Source organism: Monodon monoceros, unplaced genomic scaffold (genome assembly GCF_005190385.1).
Source record: "Monodon monoceros isolate NGI ecotype Baffin Bay Population unplaced genomic scaffold, NGI_Narwhal_1 Super_Scaffold_13, whole genome shotgun sequence".
NCBI lineage: Eukaryota > Metazoa > Chordata > Mammalia > Artiodactyla > Monodontidae > Monodon > Monodon monoceros.
Genome location: NW_021703769.1, coordinates 57,034,719 through 57,052,629, shown reverse-complemented (window position 1 = coordinate 57,052,629; position 17,911 = coordinate 57,034,719). Strand labels below are relative to the sequence as shown.

The window sequence follows — 17,911 nt, the reverse complement described above, 5'->3', positions numbered from 1 at the left end:
GTCTAGTGTTGAGTCTGGAGTCGCTAGAGGTCAGCCAGGTGGCCGTCAGGAAGGAAGGAAGCGGACAAGTATGAACTGGAAGCACGTGTGTGTGTGACTACCTCCAGCCTCGAAGCCACAGGAAACACGGCCTATAGGAAAGGCACAGAGCAGCACGCAGAGGTGCCCTTCACTTGCCCAGGCACTTGGCAGGAGCTGTGGGTCTGTGAGCCAGCAGAGCATGGAAGCCTCCACACTCTGATGCCCCGTGTCTATCTTCAGAACATAAAACACAGAACTGATGTTTTGCTTCTGCTCCAAACTGCGTGCAGTGTCTCGACCAATGCTAAACTTGAACCAGCCAGGGAAGGACATCCTTGGAAAGGTAGTTCCAGCTTAGTGACATGGACATCATCCAAAGCCACTACACCTACCCTGAGTGTCAAGAGTAGTGGAGTATACCTCTCACTGACCAAAAATGCCAGAGGTTTACTTTCTTGTTCACCTTGCAGCTTTGACACATGCCCTAGGATAAGCCAATCTGATATGTGTCTGGGCTTTGATTCTGGAACCACAAGGCAGCAAGGACAGTGGGAAAGGCTTTCTGTTCTGCCCATTGTCCCCACGAGGCCGCACAGCCTGTGTATATAGCCGGAACCCAGGACCAGGGCGCTGCATGTGAATGGGCTGGGTCTCTGGGACTCAGGGCAAGCCAACTACGCTCCCTGGACCTGTTTCCACATCTTTAAAATGGGCAGAAAATATCTTAACATATCATTATGGGGTATAAATTGCATAAACTGTCTCAGGTTTGAAACCTCATGGGAATTTGTTGCAAAGTATCTTTTTTTCCCCTTTCCTGTTTTCCAAGCCAGAGTCTCTCAGCTCCCTGCTGATTCCAGGAACCGCCCCACAGCCTTTTCTCAATATATTCAATTTTAGCTCATCAATCAGGAGTTTGGTTCTGTTGCTTCAAGGAGGCATAAAGGTTTCCCACCAAAAGCGCATGAAATGTTGCCTGGGTGGAGGTGGGGTGTTTACCTTGTATTATGTAACTGTACAGTCCTGGGTCTTGTTCTCAGGCCGGTTCTCTTCTGGTGTCCCTGATAGGTAACAGCTGAGGATCTTGCTCCTGCCCCTCCAATAGGCAAGAAACATTAATGCTTTCTGGGCCACCAGCTGTAAGATGCTTGCTTGCTATCAGCATTCCTCCTCGTTCTACTATTGTGAAGAGCTCTTTTGCTGAAGACTTGTATACCTATCGACATTCCAGATCTGCTGGTTGGGATGCAGTTTCACTCTGCTGATGCACACCGAAGTCTTGGCTTTGGGCTTCGCTTAGTGAGTGAATGGCTAGTTGATGCCAACCCAAGGGTGCAGTTGTCCTCAAGTGAAGCCCTTGTCCTGTGCTGCAGGACACCCTCCGCTGCTCCGAGCCTAAAATAGGACCTCACAGAGGGCAGCTCATCTCTTCAAATTCAGGTCAGAATTTGGCTCTTTCAGTAATAATGTTTTAAAACGTAGACACAGGAGACTGAAAAATAACATCTTTATTTATGACTGAAGATGTGACAGCATTCACAAAATGCCAAGGAAAGCCATTCCTGTTCAATTTTTTAAATCTCAGAGCCTCTGAGGCCTGAACTTTCACTATATACCAGAAAAGAATGCCTCTCTTGAACAGACTTTCACACTAACCGTTATTTTTCTGTTTTCTCAGTGTCCTAGTATTACTCATCCACGGTTTGTCCCATTAGGGCCTGACTTACACTAACCCAGTCTGCTCACCCGTCAAGTTTCTTGGGATACTTGTAGGAGCCACAGCTCACATCAGTGTTCCCTCAGACAGAGGTAAGCAGGACATCTATGGGAGCCCCTTAGTGTTATGTTGTAAGTAATGACGGTAGCCAGGAAATAAGCAAAGGGTCTCATTAGGGAATCAGCAAATTAAAGCCTTAAATCTAAGGCAGACAACTCCATTTCCCTCAACTGAAATAGCAGGTTGGGTAATTTTTTATTTTACAAGAGATACTGTAATTTTGTGTACACAGCATACGTTTAAGTAGTTTTATTACGTATGTTAAGTATACAAACCGATTTCGGGAAAACCTAGACTATTTCCCTAAATGATTGACATGGCCTAAAACAAAAGCGGGGAGTAGGGAGGGGCACAAATTAATAGCCCTTCGAATTTGAACAGAACGGGAAGACATATTTTCATAAAATCTTGGTGTAGATGCACCCCAAGGATGATCTGGCCTCAGTAAAGAGCTGGATTTTCCTGTACCTATACTGACCACAAGCAGGTCACCAAAAGCTGATATTCAAGAGAGGAAATAGTGGTTGCTTGCATCCTAGGGCTTCTGATAGAAGCAGCAGCTCCATAGTTACCGAATGTATTGTACCTAACACAGCTTAGCGACATGGGTCCATGATGGTGTATGTCTTAGAACATATCCATTGGAAGTATTTATTGAATGTAAATCAGAAATTCATGAAACTAGAGGCCACTTACAACATAGGGAAGAGGACTGTCCCTGTATAAAGGGTTCACAATCTGAACTGGCCCTTTAAGACATTGAATAGGATTAGAGAACCATTGTAAACAAACAACTGAAGTATGAAAAAAAAATGTAGTACAATATATAATTATCAAATACTTTTCTTACTTTTAGATAAGATTTTCAGAAAACCCAGGAATAGATTTTATATCACAAAATGGTCCATATCGCCCAAAAATGTCTTTTGACTGGACAGTAAAATAATATTTGTTGGAAGCTAAAAACTGAGATAAAGTACAGGCCATTGGGAGTGGTAAAGCTTTAATTTCTCCAATTTTCTTCCAGATCAGCTTATTATTAGGGATGTCATGGCACAGGAAGAGGTGGTAGCTTTCCACGGGGGCACACTTGGGATTGATTTTGGTTATGTTCCAAGTCAGGGCAATGCCCTTGGGTCTCAGCACCCGTTTTACTTTGAGCTCAGGCTTCTGGGGAGGAAGTGTGTCTCGGATTTTGTCTACCAGTTCGGGTAGTAGTGGTGGTGGTTCTGGGAGAGGTGGCAGGTGCTCAAAGGATTCAAGAACCTAAAACACATTTATAAAAAGTTTAGCAAGCTGAATTGGTGGGTTCTGATTTTTTTTAAGTGGTCAACTGCAGTTCTACAATATATATTTCCCATTCCTCAATCCATTTATCAAAATCATAAGAACAAAAGGATGCTTCAAGGATACGTGAGGCTGGATCCAGTTTCTTTCAAGCATAAGCTTCTTTCTTTAAGAGTTAAGATCTCTACACTCTGGAATATCACTAATCCAGAATGGGTTAGGGCCCAGACATTCTGGAGAAATATTCCATCTCATTTCCAAACCTGTGTTCCCAAACATGAAAAGTGTGAGTGTAGGAGAACACCCATTTCCATCCACCTTCATCAACAATGGTTATTATTCTTAAAAATCTTTTCCAATTTGTTGGACTAAAAAATGTAGTTGTTCTAATTCTGTAGCTTCTGGAAAATTAAATTATTTTAATTGAGTAAATAAGTAGACTCACAATAGCACATTTGAAAAAGCATATTAAAGTGCTTTCTAAGATGAAATGTAACCCAAATGTTTCTTTATGAGTAAAATGGATACTTCCACTCAATTTGGAATGAATAATATCCCTTACAGAACATTTCATATCAGTACCTGGGCTGTATTTTGTGCCTCTGGGGTTGTCTCTTTTGAGATTGAAATAGCTTTCGTAGGTGACTCAAGCATGGATACTGGACTTTCTGTGAACAACAGAAGGTTTAAAAGTAAAATGTATCTGCAATAATCAGTCCCATAGCCTTTAAAGCAAACAGTAGTTTACATCTTGGGTAGTAATTAAATGTGAACTAAAATTATAAAACTGTGAAATAAGATAACTTTTGATATGCAAAGGTATCAAATATAGAGAATTTTTCTTTAATGTGACAAAAATTCCTCAAGGTAAACACTAATGTCATGATGCAACTGGAAACTAGGAAAAATTACCCATGGTAGAGGGATTCCTGCTTAGCAGTCTTAGAGGCAGATTTTGCTCTGTTAGGTCAACAAGGATGTTTGCAAACACAGAACTGTTTACAATCCTATAAGAATGTGTGATACAAACAAGGCCTGGGAATTCAAACTAAAACTCATGCAGGCTGGGGTTGGAGGTATCCCATGGTAGCCTAGAGGGAATTAGATATCAATTGTGGACTGCTGAAAGGGAGGGGGAGGGAGGAGAGACAGAAGAGAGAACGGAAGAAAGAGAGATGGTTAGAAGAAAGAAAAGGAGGAAAACAGAGAAAATGTGGGTGTGAGGGAGAGAAAGAAGGTTTAGTAGGCGCAAGAATGGTTTGAGGACAACTGGGGAAAGTATCATGGGGATAGTAAGAAAAGTGCCTCCATGTTGGAAAGTAATAGGACCAGACAGCTAAAAATTTCAGAAGTTTGAACATATCTAATAAGCAGCAAAAATCATTTTTAATCCACTGTGTGTGCAGTGATATAACTGTTTAACGTACTTTAAGAATCTCCCCCAATAAAATTTTTTATTTGTATTTTTCTTTTAACTGACAAGGATAATTAAGATTCTACACTGTTTCAAAGATAACTTATTAATCGCTTTATTTACTGGTGTTAAAATACGTTTTTGTAAAGGTAATGATTTTACGCTTTTAATTGTAAGAGAATCGATGCATGAGAGATTGGTTCAAAATGGCAGAGTAAAAGGATGTGTGCTCACTCCCTCTTGCGAGAGCAGCAGAATCACAACTAACTGCTGAACACTCATTGACAGGAAGACCCTGGAACTCACCAAAAAAAGATACCCCACATCCAAAGACAAAGGAGAAGCCACAATGAGGTGGTAGGAGGGGCGCAATCACAATAAAATCAAATCTCATAACCGCTGGGTGGTGACTCACAAACTGGAGAACAATTATACCACAGGAGACCATCCACTGGAGTGAAGGGTCTGAGCCCCATGTCCAGCTTCCCAACCTGGGGGTCTGGCAATGGGGGGAGGAATTCCTAGAGAATCGCACTTTGATGGCTAGTGGAATTTGATTGCAGAATTCGACAGGACTGGGGGAAACAGAGACTCCACTCTTGCAGGGCACACACAAAGTAGTGTGCACATCAGGACCCAGAGGAAGGAGCAGTGACCCCACAGGAGACTGAACCAGACCTACCTGCTAGTGTTGGAGGGTCTCCTGCAGAGGCGGGGGGTGGCTGTGGCTCACCGTGGGGACAAGGACACTGGCAGCAGAAGTTCTGGGAAATACTCCTTGGCATGAGCCCTCCCAGAGTCCACCATTAGCCCCACCAAAGAGCCGGGTAGGCTCCAGTGCTGGGTCGCCTCAGGCCAAACAACCAACAGTGAGGGAACCCAGCCCCACCCATCAGCAGGCAAGCAGATTAAAGTTTTACTGAGCTCTGCCCAACAGAGCAACACTCAGCTCTACCCACCACCAGTCCCTTCCATCAGGAAGCTTGCACAAGCCTCTTAGATAGCCTCATCCACCAGAGGGCAGACAGCAGAAGCAAGAAGAATTACAATTCTGCAGCCTGTGGAACGAAAACCATATTCACAGAAAGACAAAACGAAAAGGCAGAGGACTATGTACCAGATGAAGAAACAAGATAAAACCCCAGAAAAAGAACTAAATGAAGTGGAAATAGGCAACCTTCCAGAAAAGGAATTCAGAATAATGATAATGAAGATGATCCAGGACCTCGGAAAAAGAATGCAGGCAAAGATCGAGAAGATGCAAGAAATGTTTAATAAAGACCTAGAAGAATTAAAGAACAAACATCTAGAAGAATTAAGGAACAAACAGAGATGAACAATACAATAACTGAAATGAAAAATGAACTAGAAAGAATCAATAGCAGAATAACTGAGGCAGAACAGATAAGCAACCTGGGAGACGAATGGTGGCATTCACCGCCATGGAACAAAATAAAGAAAAGAGAATGAAAAGAAATGAAGACAGCTTAAGAGACCTCTGGGACAACATTAAATGCACCAACATTCACATTATAGGGGTCCCAGAAGGAGAAGATAGAAAGGACCCGAGAAACTGTTTGAAGAGATTACAGTCAAAAACTTCCCTAACATAGGAAAGGAAATAGCCAGCCAAGTCCAGGAAGCGCAGAGTCCCAGGCAGGATAGACCCAAGGAGAAACATGCTGAGACACACAGTAATCAAACTGACAAAAACTAAAGACAAAACTTACTGAAAGCAACAAGGGAAAAATGACAAGTAACATACAAGGGAACTCCCATAAGGATAACAGCTGATTTCTAAGCAGAAACTCTACAAGCCAGAAGGGAGTGGCATGATATATTTAAAGCGATGAAAGGGAAGAACCTACAACCAAAATTACTCTACCCGGCAAGGATCTCTTTAGGTTTGATGGAGAAATCAAAAGCTTTACAGACAAGCAAAAGCTAAGAGAATTCAGCACCACCAAACCAGCTCTACAACAAATGCTAAAGGAACTTCTCTAAGTGGGAAACACAAAAGAAGAAAATGACCTACAGAAACAAACCCATAACAATTAAGAAAATGATAATAGGAACATACATATCAATAATTACCTTAAACGTGAATGGATTAAATGCTCCAACCAAAAGACACAGGCTCACTGAATGGATACAAAAACAAGACCCATATATATGCTGTCTACAAGAGACTCACTTCAGACCCACGGACACATACACACTGAAAGTGAGGGGATAGAAAAAGATATTCCATGTAAATGGAAATCAAAAGAAAGATGGAGTAGCAATACTCATATCAGATAAAACAGACTTTAAAATAATGTTACAAGAGACAAGGAAGGACACTACATAACAATCAAGGGATCAATCCAGGAAGAAGATATAACAATTTTAAATATATATGCACCCAACATAGGAGCACCTCAATACATAAGGCAACTGTTAACACCTATAAAAGAGGAAATCAACAGTTACACAATAATAGTCGGGGACTTCAACACCTCACTTACACCAATGGACAAATAATCGAGACAGAAAATTAATAAGGAAACACAAGCTTTAAATGACACATTAGACCAGATAGATTTAATTGATATTTATAGGACATTCCATCCAAAAACAGCAGATTACACTTTCTTCTCAAGTGCACACAGAACATTCTCTAGGATAGATCACATCTTGGGTCACAAATCAAGGCTCAGTAAATTTAAGAAAATTGAAATCATATCAAACATCTTTTCCAACCACAATGCTTTGAGATTAGAAATAAATTACAGGGAAAAAATGTAAAAAAACACAAACACATGGAGGAAAAACAATACATTACTAAATAACCAAGAGATCACTGAAGAAATCAAAGAGGAAATCAAAAAATACCCAGAGACAAATGACAATGAAAACATGACGATCCAAAACCTATGGGATGCAGCAAAAGCAGTTCTAAGAGGGAAGTTGACAGCTATACAATCCTTCCTCAAGAAACAAGAAAAATCTCAAACAATCTAACCTTACACCTAAAGGATCTACAGAAAGAAGAACAAACAAAACACAAAATTAGTAGAAGGAAAGAAATCATAAAGATCAGAGCAGAAATAAATGAAATAGAAACAAAGAAAACAATAGCAAAGATCAATAAAACTAAAAGCTGGTTCTTTGAGAAGATAAATAAAATTGATAAACCTTTAGCCAGACTCAACAAGAAAAAGAGGGAGAGGACTCAAATCAATAAAATTAGAGAGGCTTCCGGGAAGATGGCGGAAGAGTAAGACGCGGAGATCACCTTCTTCCCACAGATACACCAGAAATACAACTACACGTGGAATAACTCCTACAGAACACCTACTGAACGCTGGCAGAAGACCTCGGACCTCCCAAAAGGCAAGAAACCCCCCAGGTACCTGGGTAGGGCAAAAGATAAAGAATAAACAGAGACCAAAGGATAGGGACCGGACCTGCACCAGTGGGAGGGAGCTGTGAAGGAGGAAAGGTTTCCACACACTAGGAAGCCCCTTCGTGGGCGAAGACTGCGGGTGGCGAACGGGGAAAGCGTCAGAGCCGCGGAGGAGAGCACAGCAACAGGCGTGCGGGGGACAAAGCAGAGAGATTCCCACACAGAGGATCAGGGCCGACCAGCACTCACCAGCCCGAGAGGCTTGTCTGCTCACCTGCTGGGGCGGGCGGGGTTGGGAGCTGAGGCTCGGGCTTCGGTCAGAGCCCAGGGAGAGGACTGGGGTTGGTGGCGTGAACACAGCCTGCAGGAGGTTAGTGCACCACGGCTAGCTGGGAGGGAGTCTGGGAAAAGTCTGGACCTGCCGAAGAGGCAAGAGACTTTTTCTTCCCTCTTTGTTTCCTGGTACACGAGGAGAGGGGATTAAGAGCGCTGTTCAAAGGAGCTCCAGAGATGGGCACGAGCCTCGGCTGAAAGCACGGACCCCAGAGGCAGGCATGAGACGCTAAGGCTGCTGCTGCCACCACCAAGAAGCCTGTGTGCGAGCACAGGTCACTATCCACTCCCCCCTTCCAGGGAGCCTGTGCAGCCCGCCACTGCCAGGGTCCCGGGATCCAGGGACAACTCCCCCGGCAGAACTCACGGCTCACCTCAGGCTGGTGCAACGTCACGCCGGCCTCTGCCGCCGCAGGTTCCCCCCACACTCCCTGGACCTCCCTCCCATTGGCCTGAGTGAACCAGAGCCCCCGAATCAGCTGCTCCTTTAACCCCGTCCTGTCTGAGCGAAGAACAGACGCCCTCCGGCGACCTACATGCAGAGGCGGGGCCAAATCCAAAGCTGAGCCCCTGGGAGCTGTGCGAACAAAGAAGAGAAAGGGAAATCTCTCCCAGCAGCCTCAGAAGCAGCGGATTAAAGCTCCACAATCAACTTGATGTACCTGCATCTGTGGAATACATGAATAGACAACAAATCATCCCAAATTAAGGAGGTGGACTTTGAGAGCAAGATTTATGATTTTTTCCCCTTTTCCTCTTTTTGTGAGTGTATATGTGTATGCTTCTGGGTGAGATTTTGTCTGTATAGCTTTGCTTCCACCATTTGTCCTAGGGTTCTATCCGTCCGTCTTTTTTTTTAAATTTTTTTCTCTTAATAATTATTTTTTATTTTAATAACTTTATTATATTTTATCTTATTTATGTTACTTTATCTTTCTTTTTTTCCTTCCTTCCCTCCTTCCTTCCTTCCTCCCTCCCTCCCTCCTTTCTTTCTTTCTACTTCTACTAATTCTTTCTTTCTACTTTTTCTCCCTTTTATTCTGAGCCGTGTGGATGAAAGGCTCTTGGTGCTGCAGCCAGGAGTCAGTGCTGTGCCTCTGAGGTGGGAGAGCCAACTTCAGGACACCGGTCCACAAGAGACCTCCCAGCTCCACATAATATCAAATGGCAAAAATCTCCCAGAGATCTCCATCTCAACGCCAGCACCCAGCTTCACTCAATGACCAGCAAGCTACAGTGCTGGACATCCTATGCCAAACAACTAGCAAGACAGGAACACAACCCCACCCATTAGCAGAGAGGCTGCCTAAAATCATAATAAGTCCACAGACACCCCAAAACACACCACCAGACGTGGACCTGCCCACCAGAAAGACAAGATCCAGCCTCATCCACCAGAACACAGGCACTAGTCCCCTCCACCAGGAAGCCGACACAACCCACTGAACCAACCTTAGCCACTGGGGACAGACACCAAAAACAACGGGAACTAAGAACCTGCAGCCTGCAAAAAGGAGACCCCAAACACAGTAAGATAAGCAAAATGAGAAGACAGAAAAACACACAGAAGATGAAGGAGCAAGATAAAAACCCACCAGACCTAACAAATGAAGAGGAAATAGGCAGTCTACCAGAAAAAGAATTCAGAATAATGATAGTAAAGATGATCCCAAATCTTGGAAATAGAATGGACAAAATGCAAGAAACATTTAAGAAGGACCTAGAAGAACTAAAGATGAAACAAGCAACAATGAACAACACAATAAATGAAATTAAAAACACTCTAGATGGGATCAATAGCAGAATAACTGAGGCAGAAGAACGGATAAGTGACCTGGAAGATAAAGTAGTGGAAATAACTACTGCAGAGCAGAATAAAGAAAAAAGAATGAAAAGAACTGAGGACAGTCTCAGAGACCTCTGGGACAACATTAAATGCACCAACATTCGAATTATAGGGGTTCCAGAAGAAGAAGAGAAAAAGAAAGGGACTGAGAAAATATTTGAAGAGATTATAGTTGAAAACTTCCCTAATATGGGAAAGGAAATAGTTAATCAAGTCCAGGAAGCACAGAGAGTCCCATACAGGATAAATCCAAGGAGAAATACGTCAAGACACATATTAATCAAACTGTCAAAAATTAAATACAAAGAAAACCTATTAAAAGCAGCAAGGGAAAAACAACAAATAACACACAAGGGAATCCCCATAAGGTTAACAGCTGATCTTTCAGCAGAAACTCTGCAAGCCAGAAGGGACTGGCAGGACATATTTAAAGTGACGAAGGAGAAAAATCTGCAACCAAGATTACTCTACCCAGCAAGGATCTCATTCAGATTTGATGGAGAAATTAAAACCTTTACAGACAAGGAAAAGCTGAGAGAGTTCAACACCACCAAACCAGCTCTACAACAACTGCTAAAGGAACTTCTCTAGGCAAGAAACACAAACGAAGGAAAAGACCTACAATAACAAACCAAAAACAATTAAGAAAATGGGAATAGGAACATACATATCGATAATTACCTTAAATGTAAATGGACTAAATGCTCCCACCAAAAGACACAGGTTGGCTGAATGGATACAAAAACAAGACCCATATATTTGCTGTCTACAAGAGACCCACATCAGACCTAGAGACACATAGACTGAAAGTAAGGGGATGGAAAAAGATATTTCATGCAAATGGAAACCAAAAGAAAGCTGGAGTAGCAATTCTCATATCAGACAAAATAGACTTTAAAATAAAGACCATTAGAAGAGACAAAGAAGGACACTACATAATGATCAAGGGATCAATCCAAGAAGAAAATATAACAATTGTAAATATTTATGCACCCAACATAGGAGCACCTCAATACATAAGGCAAATACTAACAGCCATAAAAGGGGAAATCGACAGTAACACATTCATAGCAGGGGATTTTACCACTTTCACCAATGGACAGATCATCCAAAATGAAAATAAATAAGGAAACACAAGCTTTAAATGATACATTAAACAAGATGGACTTACTTGATATTTATAGGACATTCCATCCAAAAACAACAGAATACACATTTTTCTCAAGTGCTCATGGAACATTCTCCAGGATAGATCATATCTTGGGTCACAAATTAAGCCTTGGTAAATTTAAGAAAATTGAAATTGTATCAAGTATCTTTTCCGACCACAACGCTATGAGACTAGATATCAATTACAGGAAAAGATCTGTAAAAAATACAAACACATGGAGGCTAAACAATACACTACTTAATAACAAAGTGATCACTGAAGAAATCAAAGAGGAACTAAAAAAATACCTAGAAACAAATGACAATGGAGACACGACGACCCAAAATCTATGGGATGCAGCAAAAGCAGTTCTAAGAGGGAAGATTATAGCAATACAATCCTACCTTAAGAAACAGGAAACATCTCAAATAAACAACCTAACCTTGCACCTAAAGCAATTAGAGAGAAGAAGAACAACAAAACCCCAAAGTTAGTAGAAGGAAAGAAATCATTAAAATCAGATCAGAAATAAATGAAAAAGAAATGAAGGAAATGATAGCAAAGATCAATAAAACTAAAAGCTGGTTCTTTGAGAAGATAAACAAAATTGATAAACCATTAGCCAGACTCATCAAGAAATAAAGGGAGAAGACTCAAATCAATAGAATTAGAAATGAAAAAGGAGAAGTAACAACTGACACTGCAGAAATAAAAAAGATCATGAAAGATTACTACAAGCAACTCTATGCCAATAAAATGGACAACCTGGAAGAAATGGAAAAATTCTTAGAAAGGCACAACCTGCCAAGACTGAATCAGGAAGAAATAGAAAATGTGAACAGACCAATCACAAGCACTGAAATTGAAACTGTGATTAAAAATCTTCCAACAAACAAAGCCCAGGACCAGATGGCTTCACAGGCGAATTCTATCAAACATTTAGAGAAGAGCTAACACCTATCCTTCTCAAACTCTTCCAAAATATAGCAGAGGGAGGAACACTCCCCAACTCATTCTACGAGGCCACCATCACCTTGATACCAAAACCAGACAAGGATGTCACAAAGAAAGAAAACTACAGGCCAATATCACTGATGAACATAGATGCAAAAATCCTCAACAAAATACTAGCAAACAGAATCCAACAGCACATTAAACGGATCATACACCATGATCAAGTGGGGTTTATTCCAGGAATGCAAGGATTCTTCAATATATGCAAATCAATGAACGTGATACACCATATTAACAAATTGAAGGAGAAAAACCATATGATCATCTCAATAGATGCAGAGAAAGCTTTTGACAAAATTCAATACCCATTTATGATTAAAACCCTGCAGAAAGTAGGCATAGAGGGAACTTTCCTCAACATAATAAAGGCCATATATGACAAACCCACAGCCAACATTGTCCTCAATGGTGAAAAACTGAAAGCATTTCCACTAAGATCAGGAACAAGACAAGGTTGCCCACTCTCACCACTCTTATTCAACATAGTTTTGGAAGTTTTAGCCACAGCAATCAGAGAAGAAAAGGAAATAAAAGGAATCCAAATCGGAAAAGAAGAAGTGAAGCTGTCACTGTTTGCAGATGACATGATACTATACATAGAGAATCCTAAAGATGCTACCAGAAAACTACTAGAGCTAATCAATGAATTTGGTAAAGTAGCAGGATACAAAATTAATGCACAGAAATCTCTGGCATTCCTATACACTAATGATGAAAAATCTGAAAGTGAAATCAATAAAGCACTCCCATTTACCATTGCAACAAAAAGAATAAAATATCTAGAAATAAACCTACCTAAGGAGACAAAAGACCTGTATGCAGAAAATTATAAGACACTGATGAAAGAAATTAAAGATGATACAAATAGATGGAGAGATATACCATGTTCTTGGATTGGAAGAATCAACATTGTGAAAAAGACTCTACTACCCAAAGCAATCTACAGATTCAGTGCAATCTCTATCAAACTACCACTGGCATTTTTCACAGAACTAGAACAAAAAATTTCACAATTTGTATGGAAACACAAAAGACCCCGAATAGCCAAAGCAATCTTGAGAACGAAAAACGGAGCTGGAGGAATCAGGCTCCCTGACTTCAGACTATACTACAAAGCTACAGTAACCAAGACAGTATGGTACTGGCACAAAAACAGAAAGATAGATCAATGAAACAGGATAGAAAGCCCAGAGATAAACCCACACACATATGGTCACCTTATCTTTGATAAAGGAGGCAGGAATGTACAGTGGAGAAAGGACAGCCTCTTCAATAAGTGGTGGTGGGAAAACTGGACAGGTACATGTAAAAGTATGAGATTAGATCACTCCCTAACACCATACACAAAAATAAGCTCAAAATGGATTAAAGACCTAAATGTAAGGCCAGAAACTATCAAACTCTTAGAGGAAAACATAGGCAGAACACTCTATGACATAAATCACAGCAAGATCCTTTCTGACCCACCTCCCAGAGAAATGCAAATAAAAACAAAAATAAACAAATGGGACCTAATGAAACTTCAAAGCTTTTGCACAGTAAAGGAAACCATAAACAAGACCAAAAGACAACCCTCAGAATGGGAGAAAATATTTGAAAATGAAGCAATTGACAAAGGGTTAATCTCCAAAATTTATAAGCAGCTCATGCAGCTCAATAACAAAAAAACAAACAACCCAATCCAAAAATGGGTAGAAGACCTAAATAGACATTTCTCCATAGAAGATATACAGACTGCCAACAAACACATGAAAGAATGCTCAACATCATTAATCATTATAGAAATGCAAATCAAAACTACAATGAGATATCATCTCACACCAGTCAGAATGGCCATCATCAAAAAATCTAGAAACAATAAATGCTGGAGAGGGTGTGGAGAAAAGGGAACACTCTTGCACTGCTGGTGGGAATGTGAATTGGTTCAGCCACTATGGAGAACAGTATGGAAGTTCCTTAAAAAACTACAAATAGAATTACCATATGACCCAGCAATCCCACTACTGGGCATATACCCTGAGAAAACCAAAATTCAAAAAGAGTCATGTACCAAAATGTTCATTGCAGCTCTATTTACAATAGCCCGGAGATGGAAACAACCTAAGCGCCCATCAACGGATGAATGGATAAAGAAGATGTGGCACATATATACAATGGAATATTACTCAGCCTTAAAAAGAAATGAAATTGAGCTATTTGTAATGAGATGGATAGACCTAGAGTCTGTCATACAGAGTGAAGTAAGTCAGAAAGAAAAAGACAAATACCGTATGCTAACACATATATATGGAATTTAAGGAAAAAAAAATGTCATGAAGAACCTAGGGGTAAGACAGGAATAAAGACACAGACCTACTGGAGAACGGACTTGAGGATGTGGGGAGGGGGAAGGGTGAGCTTTGACAGGGCGAGAGAGAGTCATGGACATATACACACTAACAAACGTAGTAATGTAGATAGCTAGGGGTAAGCAGCCGCAAGGCACAGGGATATTAGCTCGGTGCTTTGTGACAGCCTGGAGGGGTGGGATAGGGAGAGTGGGAGGGAGGGAGACACAAGAGGGAAGAGATATGGGAACATATGTATATGTATAACTGATTCACTTTGTTATAAAGCAGAAACTAACACACCATTGTAAAGCAATTATACCCCAATAAAGATGTTTAAAAAAAAAAAAAGAAGATGTGGCACATATATACAATGGAATATTACTCAGCCATAAAAAGAAACGAAATTGAGCTATGTGTAATGAGGTGGATAGACCTAGAGTCTGTCATACAGAGTGAAGTAAGCCAGAAAGAGAAAGACAAATACTGTATCCTAACACATATGTATGGAATTCAAGGAAAAAAAAGTCATGAAGAACCTGGGGGTAAGACAGGAATAAAGACACAGACCTACTAGAGAACGGACTTGAGGATATGGGGAGGGGGAAAGGTAAGCTCTGACAAAGCGAGAGAGAGGCATGGACATATATACACTGCCAACTGTAAGGTAGATAGCTAGTGGGAAGCAGCCGCATAGCACAGGGAGATCAGCTTTGTGATTTGTGACCGCCTGGAGGGGTGGGATAGGGAGGGTGGTAGGGAGGGAGATGCAAGAGGGACAAGATATGGGAACATATGTATAACTGATTCACTTTGTTATAAAGCAGAAACTAACACACCACTGTAAAGCAATTATACTCCAATAAAGATGTAAAAAAATATAATAAAATAAAATTAGAAATGAAAAAGGAGAAGTTACAATGGACATAGCAGAAATATAAAGCATCAGAAGCGACTACTACAAGCAACTCTATGCCATTAAAATGGACAACGTGGAAGAAATGGACAAATTCTTAGAAAGATATAACCTTCCACGACTGAACCAGGAAGAAATAGAAAATATGAACGGACCAATCACAAGTAATGAAATTGAAACTGTGATTAAAAATCTTCCAACAAACCAAAGTCCAGGACTGTCCAGGACTAGATGGCTTCACAGGTGAATTCTATCAAACATTTAGAGAAGAGCTAAGACCCATCCTTCTCAAACTCTTCCAAAAAACTGCAGGGGAAGGAACACTCCCAAACTTATTCTACAAGGCCACCATCACTCTGATACCAAAACCAGAGATACTACAAAAAAAGAAAATTACAGACCAATATCACTGATGGATATAGATGCAAAAATCCTCAACAAAATACTAGCAAACAGGATCCAACAACAAGTTAAAAGGATCACACACCATGATCAAGTGGGATTTGTCACAGGGATACAAGGATTCTTCAATATAGGCATATCAATCAGTGTGATACACCATATTTAAAAATTGAATAAAAACCATATGATCTCAATAGATGCAGAAAAAGCTTTTGACAAAATTCAACACCCATTTATGATAAAAACTCTCCAGAAAGTGGGCATAGAGGGAAACTCAACATAATAAAGGCCATATACAACAAACCCATAGCAAACATCATTCTCAATGGTGAAAAACTGAAAGCATTTCCTCTAAGATGAGGAACAACAAATGTATGTCCACTCTCGCCACTATTATTCAACATAGTTTTCGAAGTCCTAGACACAGCAATCAGAGAAGAAAAAGAAATAAAAGGAATACAAATTGGAAGAAAAAAGTAAAACTGTCACTGCTTGCAGATGACATGATACTAACATAGAGAATCCTAACGATGCCACCAGAAAACTACTAGAGCTAATCAATGAGTTCGGTAAAGTTGCAGGATACAAAATTAATGCAAAGAAATCAGTTGCATTCCTATACACTAACAACAAGAGATCAGAAAGAGAAATTAAGGAAACAATACCATTTACCACTGCAACAAAAAGAATAAAATACCTAGGAATAAACCTACCTAAGGAGGTAAAAGACCTGTACTCACAAAACTATAAGACACTGATGAAAGAAATCTAGGATAACACAAACAGATGGAGAGCTATACCATGTGCTTGGATTGGAAGAATCAGTAGTGTGAAAATGACTATACTACTCAAAGCAATCTACAGAATCAATGCAATCCCTATCAAATTACCAGTGACATTTTTTACAGAACTAGAACAAAAAATCTTAAAATACGTATGGAGACACAAAGGACCCTGGATACCCAAAGCAGTCTTGAGGGAATAAAATGGAGCAGGAGGAATCAGACTCCCTGACTTCAGATTATACTACAAAGCTACAGTAATCAAGACAATATGGTACTGGCACAAAAACAGAAATACAGTTCAATGGAACAGGATAGAAAGCCCAGAGATAAACCCATGCACCTATGGTCAACTAATCTATGATAAAGGAGGCAAGGATACACAATTGAGAAAAGATAGCCTCTTCAATAAGTGGTGCTGGGAAAACTGGACAGCTACATGTAAAAGAATGAAATTAGAACATTCCCTAACACCATACACAAAAATAAACTCAAAATGGATTAAAGACCTAAATGTAAGACTGGACACTATAAAACTCTTAGAGGAAAACATAGGAAGAACACTCTTTGACATAAATCACAGCAAGATCTTTTTTGACCCACTTCCTAGAGTAATGGAAATAAAAACAAACATAAATAAATGGAACCTAATGAAACGTAAAAGCTTTTGCACAGCAAAGGGAAGTATAAACAAAACGAAAAGACAACCCTCAGAATAGGAGAAAATATTTGAAAATGAACCAACAGATGAAGGATTAATCTCAAATGTATAAACAGCTCATGCAGCTCAATGTTAAAAAAACAAACAACCCAATAAAAAAATGGGCAGAAGACCTAAATAGACATCTCTCCAAAGAAGACATACATATGGCCAAGAGGCACATGAAAAGCTGCTCAACATCACTAATCATTAGAGAAATGCAAATTAAAATTACAGTGAGGTATCACCTCCACCAGTTAGAAAGGGCATCATCAGAAAATCCACAGACAACAAATGCTGGAGAGGGTGAGGAGAAAAGGGAACCCTCTTGCACTGTTGGTAGGAATGTAAATTGATAGAGCCACTATGGAGAACAGTATGGAGGTTCCTTAAAAAACTAAAAATAGAACTACCATATGACCCAGCAATCCCACTACTGGACACATACCCTGAGAAAACCATAATTCAAAAAGAGTCATGTTGCTCCGCAGCGGGAGAGGCCACAACAGTGAGAGGCCTGCGTACTGCAAAAAAAAAAAAAAAAAAAAAAAAAA

At 40.4% G+C, this 17,911-nt stretch overlaps 1 protein-coding gene across 2 annotated transcripts in view; it reads right to left on the bottom strand.

Moving 5' to 3' along the window:
* Positions 1 to 1,517: 1,517 nt before the first annotated feature.
* The window catches only part of ATF7IP2 (activating transcription factor 7 interacting protein 2), a 76,227-nt gene continuing 59,833 nt past the window's right edge, over positions 1,518 to 17,911 (bottom strand). Inside the window, exons 10-11 of one of the 2 annotated variants that reach the window (XM_029220265.1) lie at positions 3,668 to 3,753; positions 1,518 to 3,064 (exon numbers count right to left, since the gene is read on the bottom strand). In XM_029220265.1, coding sequence (XP_029076098.1) covers positions 2,651 to 3,064; positions 3,668 to 3,753 — 500 coding nt within the window. In that variant the 3' untranslated portion in view covers positions 1,518 to 2,650. Of the gene's footprint in view, positions 3,065 to 3,667; positions 3,754 to 17,911 lie in introns of those variants that run through there. The other variant, XR_003793103.1, reaches the window with a different exon arrangement.